Source organism: Amaranthus tricolor, chromosome 7 (assembly GCF_026212465.1).
Source record: "Amaranthus tricolor cultivar Red isolate AtriRed21 chromosome 7, ASM2621246v1, whole genome shotgun sequence".
In the NCBI taxonomy this organism is placed as follows: Eukaryota; Viridiplantae; Streptophyta; class Magnoliopsida; order Caryophyllales; family Amaranthaceae; genus Amaranthus; species Amaranthus tricolor.
The window spans coordinates 24,773,052-24,783,849 of NC_080053.1; the positions used below are offsets into that span (position 1 = coordinate 24,773,052).

Here is a 10,798-nt window from a genome sequence, read left to right on the forward strand (position 1 = left end):
TTTTTAAACTTTAGCTTCTGTATTCTATCTGTAATACTTTGTAGTCATAAATTGTTAACTACTCTTGGTGTTTTGATTTTAGAGTACTTTCTATACCTGTAAATTGGGACTTGAACAAGGCTATGTATGTATTTTGATCGGGGGTGAGGGGCGACAGAAGACATCACCTAGTGAGCTTTAGAGTTAAAGTTAGTGGGTGTGCACTTCTAAGGTGTTTATTGGAACATGCTTTTATTAAATCTTACCCACAAGAAAAGCTTGTTTCTTGTTGAAAGTTTTTTTCTTGATAATTGATATTTTTCTACTGATTAGAATGCAGCAGGTCACAGAACCTTGTTTCCAATTGGAAAAACCTTGTATCTCTATTGTATTTTATGTATCTTCTTTTGCTACTTCTGAAATTGTGTTTAGCATGAACCGGTGTCTCTTGTGTGTAGCCGAAGAGAAGAGAGAGGGTGTTGTCATAGAAGTTCTTCATGGACCTTAATTGAGTATGATTAAGGCATTGATATTTACCTCCCAACTGATGCAACTTCTAGACCATATAACAAAGCAGTAACCTCCATGTGCAACTCCTACCAAACAAGATTTCCAAAACATAATATACCTCTTGTTTTACATGTAAATCTACTCTTAAAAAGGATTTAGCAAAATCCTGCGAGTCTTCTGAAGCTGTAACGACTTTATATGTCCTTGGTGGGTTCAATACAAGCCTAGGTGCCTAGCTATTGAAGCACCTGCGGCCAGCTTTTGGCTCTGTATGCATTGCTATGTAGGTAGCGCTTGATTCTATGTAACTGTGTTTGTTGCTTCCAAGTTCCTATGTGGGCGCCACCTTTTCTGCCGCTTTTTTATGTCACTTGCTTCATTCAAACATCATATGCACAACCATAATACAAATGGCCTTAACTATGCAAATTTCCAGTACTTTTTACTGCAAAAATCATAGCAGTGTTTTGAGGAATAAAGCTTAGCATTTGATGTCGAAGTTAATCTACTGGAATTTGCATCAAAGGCCAGGGGGATCATTATGCCGAAGCATGTAGGGGAAGGTCATAAGCGAGGACTGTAACCCTGATTTTGGATGGAATGAAAAATACAAATAGTCTTATCAACCATAATATTTGCTCTTGAAGTTATGTTTGTCTTGTACATTGTGTGATGGTGAGAAGAAATATTGTGCATCCCAGAGGGCCTTTGACTATAATTGCCATGTTTTTAGTATACAAATACCTATATTAAACATGACCTTGTATAGTATAATCACACCTAGAAAATGTTGACAATTAGCTAGGGTGCCATTGATTGCAAAAGAGGGGTGATGGGTAACATTCAATTGCTTGGTTTGCGGGTGTGACATCTAGATAGCTGCTCAAATAGTATATAAAGTGTGGAATAATTGGAGTGAACCTGAATGGTTTGGGCAGAGCTAGTCAGCTAGAGATAAGCATTGGCTAGTAACCGTCCTACTTTATGTGGGTGGTGAGGGGAGGTCTTATGTGGTTGAACAACGCATCCCAAAACTTGTTGAGTTATTCTGAATTGGGAAGAATTGAAAAATGGATTGAATATGATGATAATTTGTTATTTGTTGTATAATAAGTAGGAAAGCAAAAAAGTTCTTTGTTTCTCAATACATAAAACATAGAAGTGATTGCAACAGTTTACTGCAAATTGAAAAAAATAATTTCCTTTTTTAATGTCGATATTCATCAAAAGGAACTGAAAGGTTTAAAGCAGATGAAGATAAGTTGAATTGAAATGTTTGAATGGCATGCAAAAATTACACTCTTCAAATCGAATGATCACGACACTTTCCAAAATTTGAAATTATTTAGAGAAACCTGTTGAAAAGGCCTCATGATTGATAGAAATAATCTTAACTTCTGCTTTCTTTGCTCCTGTATATTTTGGTGAATGATCTCTTCTGAATATTGTTGAAACCCACAACTTATTGTTTAATTAACCTTAATGTTAGATTAAGGTTCTGAGCTTTACGCTTTATTAGAGCATCCATTTGGACTTTGCATCCTTAGATACCCAATTGTGTGATCTTCAGGGTGAATGGGTTCCTGTTGTTGTTGATGATTGGATTCCTTGTGAAGCACCTGGAAAGCCAGCATTTGCTACAAGTCGTAAGGGAAATGAATTGTGGGTATCCATATTGGAGAAGGCCTATGCCAAGCTGCATGGTTCCTATGAGGCATTAGAAGGTGGACTTGTGCAGGATGCTTTGGTAGACCTCACTGGGGGGGCTGGTGAAGAGATTGACATGAGAAGTGCACAAGCACAGATTGATCTTGCAAGTGGGAGATTGTGGTCTCAATTACTGCGCTTTAAACAGGAAGGTTTTTTACTAGGCGCTGGCAGTCCATCTGGTACCGATGTACATGTTTCTTCTAGTGGCATCGTGCAGGGTCATGCTTACTCAATATTGCAGGTTATTGATTCTTGTCACTCTTCCATGCATTGTTTTCCCTAAGAAGCTTTTTTTTTGTCTGCCATTTTGCAATTGTTATCTTTGTTTTATTAGAAAATAATTGATCCTGAATGATGCAGGTTAGAGAGGTAGATAGTCATAAACTTGTTCAGATCCGCAATCCATGGGCAAATGAGGTTGAATGGAGTGGACCATGGTCAGATTCGTCGCCTGAGTGGACAGATAGAATGAAGCATAAGCTCAAGCATGTTCCGCAGGTTTGTTTATGCTTCTGTGATTATAAATAATTCATTGCTTCTTTAGTTACATACTTACATTTGGAACATCACAGTTGTAGCTTATATATTTAGTTTAGACTTTTTGTTAATGCCTTGCAAATTTTCAAAATCTGTTTACTTCCTGAACAGTCAAAAGAAGGTATATTCTGGATGTCTTGGCAAGAGTTTCAGATCCATTTTCGGTCTATATATGTATGCCGTGTGTACCCACCAGAGATGCGGTATTCCGTCCATGGTCAATGGCGGGGGTATAGTGCAGGTGGTTGTCAAGATTATGATACTTGGAATCAAAATCCTCAGTTTCGCTTAAGAGCAGCTGGAACAGATGCATCAGTTCCAATACACGTCTTTATTACCCTAACTCAGGTATGGTTGATGACCGTTCATTATTTACGTCCTTAGAAAATGTGTATGTCTAATTCGTCTGACATTCTTTATTTTTGCAGGGTGTAAGTTTCTCTCGTACTGCTGCTGGTTTCAGAAATTATCAATCTAGTCATAATTCAACAATGTTCTATATTGGAATGAGAATACTCAAAACTCGTGGCCGACGAGCTGCTTATAATATTTACTTGCATGAATCCGTTGGTGGGACTGATTACGTTAATTCCCGTGAGATATCCTGCGAAATGGTATTGGATCCAGATCCTAGAGGCTATACTATCGTACCTACAACCATTGCGCCCGGAGAAGAAGCACCATTTGTTCTCTCTGTTTTTACAAAAGCATCAATAACACTGGAACCCTTATGATACAATGTCTTGTCGGATGGTTTTATACTGGCATGTTAACATGCATTTTTGGCTGCCTCCGAGTACCCAACTGAATTGTGACGAAGCCTGAAGGTGTCTCTGGCTCGTGCAGGCTGTTCAATTAAATTGCGGAGCAGTGTGGAGAAACAAGGTATACTTTTTGATCTTTTCCCTTCATATATATTCTGACTGGTCGTTTAAAAGATACCTAATGAATATCCATGAACAGTTTCAAGGATCAGCTGTTGGCCATAGCATCATCATGAAAATCGATTTTTACCAGCTAGCTGTCTGAAGTGGATGAGGTAAACGATCAGCGACTCCAGTATGTGGCTTCCTCATGTTGACAAGAAAGCTAGCACATGGCGCATTCTCGGAGGATTGTTATGTACATGAGTTCTTGTAAATGAAGCGAGGTTAAAGGGTAAATAGATAGGCAAGAGAAATTGTAAGTAGATGTAGTTTGTTAAAAGTATCATGAAATCGTTGTTCGCTTTACAGCTTTAGAAAGCTCCTAGACCTGCTGGCTGCTCAAATCATTGTTTATATAGTCCATAGTCAGCTGTAGATGCCTTTATTCATTGTCCATAGCCAATTTTGTACAAATTTCATCTTCTTATCCTTAATATAAATGAAATTTGATGTGTATTACTTTTGTAAACACAAGTTACATAGTAAAAATATTATTTGTATTACTTCTTTCTTCACAAATTGTCAAGAGAGACAATCTCTCAAAAAGACTGTTTACTTTTGGACCGGCCCAATATGCAAAAGGGAAAATCGAAAAAAATTTAAAAAATAAACTAAAATAGTAACTACATGGCGCATGTACTCGTTTAATCACCAGAGTAATTACAGCAATATATGTAACAAACCAACTTCAAAATGGTGCAAGGATTGAATTGGAGGACAAGGCAGGCTCTCTGTAATGAGTTATGAGCTTATAATAATTACTGTGGTGTGATGATACCTCCTACGAATCGTGAGGCAAAAAAAAATTTATTAGACCATATAACTTGGGGAAACTTCACCCAAATAGCAAATACATACAGCAAAACGGTCGAAACGTTTGGGATCTTGCGGCCCAAGTAGCATTCAAACTCCACGTTACAATGTACTTACGATTTGCAAAAAAGAGAGCAACGTAATAACAAATCAACCACAATTAGTTATGAGTAAGTTGCTAATCATTCATGAGCTCCAAGTAAAAAGCTAATCTACAAACAAGGAAAAGAAAAAAAAGAAAAAAAAAAGAGAATTATATTAAATTTACATGATCACTGCTACAATAGACTCTCAGCCTTCAAAGATTATATAGCTTCAGTTTAGAAACTACTGGAAGAAGAAATGGTGAAAACAGTCTCTGCCCCTCTGTTGTAGTGTCCTTCAACATCGAGGTAGGTATCCTACTGGTTGAAGAAAGGCTTTCCAGACGATCTAAGACTCAACTGCGGATGATGGCCTTGCGGAAGATGATTCGCCCAAGGAAACAGAAGCCAAAGAAGCCCACACGCGTGCATTTCTAGCCCGTTTTTGAAAATTTCCAGTCTTCCAGAGCTTAAGTTTGCTCCACACTCTCTTAACATCCATCATGAGAACAACACGGCCCAACAACTGATTCGACTCACCCAAAATTCCCAAATTGAATTGGGACTTGCATAACATCCATAAAGCTGCAACATGATGCCACATGCCTGGGAAAAAATAAAGGAAACCCCGCAAAGCAAGAAAGAGAAAGGAAAACACCAAGTATGGTTCTTTCACTATGATTTCTCTGGGAGATAACTGATACCATGGTTGAAGCACCAACGAATGATTCATTGTGGAAGTGGCGTCATGATGGAAATGGTAATCTACAGGGTCAAATCCTGATCACAAGGGAGAAGAAATTATAACATAAAATGACCAACAGCAACGAAAAGGTTATCAAATTACAGAAATAAGTCCTCATAAGTATATGCTCCACCCGTCCCATGAACGTTATTACATTTTTCATTTTGAGAGTTGAGATGCCCCATTCATTTTGCTACACTTCTTAAATTGGCAATGTTATGACATTCTTTTCTCAAACTAAACTTTATAAACCACCAAAAAGTCAATTGCAACAAATCTATAAGGACAAAGTAGCAAAGCCCAATTCCAAAGGAAATTGCGAATGACATTATGGAGATTGAGAAACAAGGGATGAATTGTGAATATAATATCTTCATATTGCAGAACAAGAAGGTTATGGAAGTCAGATGCAGTTAAATATATGTTAATATAATCCATCGCATCCAAGATACGAATCCTTTTTAGCAAAAGCATATAAGAAACGATATAGGTGTCAATTTAGATTTTTAATGCAAAACTTTCACCATAAAAACACACCATCATATGAAGTACTTAATCACTTTCCAAGTAGTTTCTTGATAGGAAGCATGCAGGCTATAGCAATTATAAACAGAGTATAAAATATTAAAATTCGTATGTAGTATGCAGTACCAGTACATCTCTTGTAAAAGTGTGCTAGCAAATGAAGCTCCTTGGGGCCATAATAGCGTATCTCTGCAGCATGGCTCACAATGAAGAGTCCTGGTAAACTATGGATCCCGAATCTGGAGAACAAACTGCAAATATCAAACATCAAACAGATAAGCAAAATGGGCATGCAATGGGCCTACTCAAAGTGTTAAAAACAGCTATTTTCCAGAGCTGCTTAGACCTAAGACATACAAGACCATAGACAGATTGGAAAGCAATAAACTCCTCTACAATGAGACCTAGGCAGCATCACAAAGCAACAAAAAGTATTCCGAGTTCATCAATTCAATCAAACAGCTGATTGCAGAGTAAACTACAGCACCACACAGCATTTTCTCACCTTGGCATGACCATTGATTGTTCAACAGCTATATGGCCAACTTGTGGGAACATGGAACTCAGAATATCAAACTTTGATCTCATGCTACTTGAAAATGGAGATTCAGAATCATAAAAGAGAACAGCAGTAAATACATCCTTTGGTGTATTTCGTAAAACTTTTTCAAATGACTCTCCATCCATCTGCAAGAAAACAAAGGGAGTCAAGTGGTGTCAAATATTTCCTTACTAAACCATCAAGCCAAACAAAATTGGAAAGACTTGAAAGTAGCAATGCAATCCCTCTAAAGCTCAAATAAACTTCTTGAATCTTTTTTGGAAAATAGTGCAAAAATGATATTTTGGTTGCGATAGCGGTAGTGCTTGTGATATGATTAAAAAACTATATCGTGATGTGGACGATATTTTGCACGATCTTTTGGATGACACAATGAAAAACTCCGAATTAAGTTTAATGGAATTTCCCCCTATCAAAGGCACAGGATATGGATCCCTCAAACAAAATTTCTGCTGCACTTACTCCATGCCCCCAACAAACTAACTCTAGCTCCATTTTCTTATTCTCACTTTTATGCCACCTAACAAAAACACCTACTCTTGCGCAACTAAAAACTCTTTGCATGCACGTCAAAACCTAAGTGGACGTTGGTTTATGGACTGATAGTATAAAGTAGTAAGTTTGTGAAGTCAAAGAAATTGATGGAACAGTAGCGGCAACTGAAATAAGATTTAAAAGAGAAATGGTTTAGGTTTAAAGTTTAAACAGAATAGCCAAAAAAGGCATGAATAAACGGATGTTAGAACAAAAAAAAATGCCACACAAGTAAACAAAACGAAATTTGAACTCAATCGGGACACAAAAAATGTTTGATGCAAAAACACCCTTTACCATAGAACCTCATGATACTCCTGAAAGCACACACACTATATGTACAACCAATCATGGAAATCCATTAATACACTACCAAGAACCAATATGCAAAGGAAATATTAGTCCACATAAAATCACTAGGGCGAGGAGGAAATAATCATCATCATTTGGCAAAACCTAAAAACAAAAGCATGCCAAAGTCATCCAATTGATCAATGTGCAACAAGGTTCATAACCATGTTCAAGGGTTTCATACATAAGAAAAAAAGGATCCTCACAAGCCTTGTCACAAAATATCACAAACTTATCAATGCCAAAGCATTAATCCCAAGATATAAGGCCGGCTACGTTGACAAAAACAAATCAACATAAGAGGTCATCAATAATTATGCTTCTTCATTTAATTGACTTGTGTAATCTTCACTCGACCTACAGTCATTTTTTGTTGGCGTTGCACACGACAAGACCAATGCACTCATATCACCTTCATCTGAGTAGTAAGATCAGTCCATGCTAACATACTAACGTCTACAACACCTAATTCCTTTCTATATATTTGTATCGAATTGTATCTCTTTGCTTTTGCCCAAATGTTCATCTCCACCTACACACACTTCTATTTTTCTTTTGTTTTTTTCCTACGCTCCCTATATTTCTAACATTCGTACCCATTATTGTAGGGAAATAGAGTATCTCAAACACATATGTTAAAATGGATAAGCATTAAATCATTTGTGATTTTGACTCGATAATTAACACTTGGATATTATCATGGTGGCTTGTATAACAAAACTATATTCCTAGTGTTAGGAGAAGAATAAATAATTCATAATCCTCCATGATTCAGTTGTGACTGTGACTCAATAATTACATCTTGGATGTTGATAATGGCGGCTTGTATATGTTGGTGAATGAGGGTGCGCATTTATGTTGTGTGGATGATGCATAAAAACATGTTGATCTGCTTGATGTTGCCGATGTTGTGCTAGGGCCACTTGTAGTGCTAGTTTCCCAAGCTCGAACGAGCTGCTTTGAAGAAAGGAGTTTTGGAGCTACTTATTCTCGGATGAGCACCAGTACAGAGCAGGCAGCTCCACAAAAGCTGGTGAGCTATTGGCTGGAGCGCTTACTTGGGCAGGCATAATCACTGCTCAAACACGGCGGACATCTGGAATGCAAGGCCGAGCATCTGATGTGATCCGGTGAGCATACTTGGGCCTTGCTCGTGCTCAATCACAAGCCCCTATTCGCCCGTTTCTTAAGAAAATAAACTTAGGTTTATTTAGTACACAAAGAAGTCTCGCTCAATCGAGCATAATGTAAGGAGGGTTGGGACTTGAGAGCCACAAAGTTAGGGTTTGGTGAGTTCTCATTACAAATAGTTGCGGAATTAGTGAGAGATTCTTGTAATCTCTAAGACTACAATCCCCAGTGCAATTGACTTTTCTTGTTTCTGAAGGTTTTATATTCTTATGAAAAAGAATTTTCCAACATCCCAAATGGATTTGTTCTTTCCCATTCTTCTTCATCTCCAATTAATCATTCCTGTCCATAAACTTCGCAATTGCTCATGCTTTGATTGTGTGGGTAAACATTGATTATTTAATGACAAAACCCTAAATAATCAGCCTCTAACCATAACAAATAAAAAACTCATAAGCCTCCCAATAACTTCGCTCCTCAGATCATAATTTCAATGCTTCGGAAACAAACCTAAAAAGGAAAAAAAGTATACCTGAATAGGAAGAGAGGATGGGATCTGAAGAGGACAAAGTCGGTGAAGATCGTAGAAAAAGGTATTGCTGTTGGTTGGACAATAACGATGACGGATTGATGCAAGAGGAGAATCAACTGTTTCAGCCAACGAAGGCGTCAATAAACACATCACGATGAACAATACCATCACGCCGTGGTCGTGATGCGAATACCCCTTCATTACAAATCCAACAAATTTAAGTTGCAGTTCTTTCCTTCCTTTCTTCCTTCCGATTTTTACCCTACCCAGAAGAAAAATTATGATGAGTCTCTTCTGTATCTGAATCGTGAACAAGTGGATATCCGAATTTTCGAATTCGAATTTAAATTTGGATTTGAATTTGGATTGATCGTTGATGGGGATTGGGGATTGCGTTCGAATGTTTGATTTTAGGGTTTATATTTGGGCGTTTATTTGAGGGTCACTCTCTTCTCGGTGCCGTATCTGTATCACAATATGAACCTCTTTCAAGTTGGAACACACACCGGACACTCTGTCGCGTTTCACAACTAATCATACACGTATTTTATTCATGATAAAAAAAATAACCGGACAAGTCCATATTAAAGACTTATTATGCTAAAAAGTTTCTATTATTAAACTATTTAAACTTAAAGATAAGATATATTTTACGGTGAGATCATTTCATACAAGAATTTTGATAGAACAAAATTTAGGAAAAATTGCTTAAAATAATTCAAATATTTAACTCATTTCCTATGACTAATCTCACATATTGATTATTTTTTGATATTCTTATTTTTTTTGTATATATTTGCTCTCAGCATATTTGATCTGGTGGAGCTATGGTGGTTCAGGGTTGGGGTGGTAGTGGTTTATAAATCCACATATCCGTTATAATTGCTAAAAATAAACTCAACTATTTATACCTAACTACTTGACTTACAAAAAAAGCTTTGAAGATCATCACAAATAATCACAGGTTTACTATATTAAATATCTCCCTCCTATTTTTCCTATTAGTCTCATTTCCAAATAGGGTTAAGTCACTCTGTTAATCCCATTTCTATTTCTATTATGAATTTTTTACCTTATTACCCTTACTCACATTACCTTGTTACAATTAATCTAATGAAAAATACAACTTTAGAAAATAATGCTAGTATATGTTATTGTGGTTAAATTTATAAAATACGTGACGTTTTAAAGCAAAAACTAAATACTAATTTTTAAAAAAATTATTTATCGAATACGCCACTTTTTCGTTCAATTAAATATATTAATTTTTAAGTTATGAATACAAAATTGCTATAATAAATTATATAAATATTTGGAAAAATTATCTAGAATAATCCAATCTTTTCATGATTTTCCTATAATAATCTCATCTATTGATTTACCATAAATAATTCCAACTTTGGAGGGTATTTTTCTAGAGTAAACCCGGTAATCTGATGACTTGCTATAAAAAGTTTTTTTTTTTAAAAAAGATAAATTAAAATAAAATGTCAAAAAAATTGTTAAAAAATGTTAAAAAATAATTATGATTTGTTTTTATTATTTAGAATTTTTATATAAATTATTTAAATTTTTCTCTAATTTTACATTAATTTTTCAGTTTATTTTTTTTGGTGAATTATATACTATAGTAGGTCATCGGATTATCCAAGTTTAATCTGGCAAATACCGCTTAAAGTTAGGATGATTTATGGTTAATCAATAATCCATTGAGATAATTCTAAGAAAATTATGAAATTATTAGATTATTCTAGATTATTTTTCCTAAATACTTTACCTAATTTAGCTCTAATTTTAAATAAAAATTTATTAAAAAAAAAATTTTAAATTATGTAAATATTATTATGTAATAATACTATT

General features: G+C 35.7%; 2 protein-coding genes across 2 annotated transcripts in view; one reads left to right on the plus strand and one right to left on the minus strand.

Annotated features, from left to right (window-relative positions):
* The window catches only part of LOC130817367 (calpain-type cysteine protease DEK1), a 25,630-nt gene extending 21,499 nt beyond the window's left edge, over positions 1-4,131 (plus strand). The window contains exons 26-30 of the mRNA XM_057683029.1: positions 2,060-2,440; positions 2,560-2,697; positions 2,848-3,084; positions 3,165-3,621; positions 3,700-4,131. Of these exons, the coding sequence (XP_057539012.1) occupies positions 2,060-2,440; positions 2,560-2,697; positions 2,848-3,084; positions 3,165-3,470 (1,062 nt within the window). The 3' untranslated portion in view covers positions 3,471-3,621; positions 3,700-4,131. The remainder of the gene's footprint in view (positions 1-2,059; positions 2,441-2,559; positions 2,698-2,847; positions 3,085-3,164; positions 3,622-3,699) is intronic.
* LOC130817368 (5'-adenylylsulfate reductase-like 7) lies at positions 3,774-9,469 on the minus strand. The gene is made up of 4 exons (XM_057683030.1): positions 8,939-9,469; positions 6,334-6,515; positions 5,955-6,079; positions 3,774-5,338 (listed from the first exon to the last, which is right to left on the minus strand). Exons 1-4 carry the CDS (start codon positions 9,137-9,139, stop codon positions 4,908-4,910), a joined length of 939 nt encoding a protein of 312 aa, XP_057539013.1. The 5' UTR covers positions 9,140-9,469; the 3' UTR covers positions 3,774-4,907.
* Between the last annotated feature and the right edge of the window lie 1,329 nt (positions 9,470-10,798).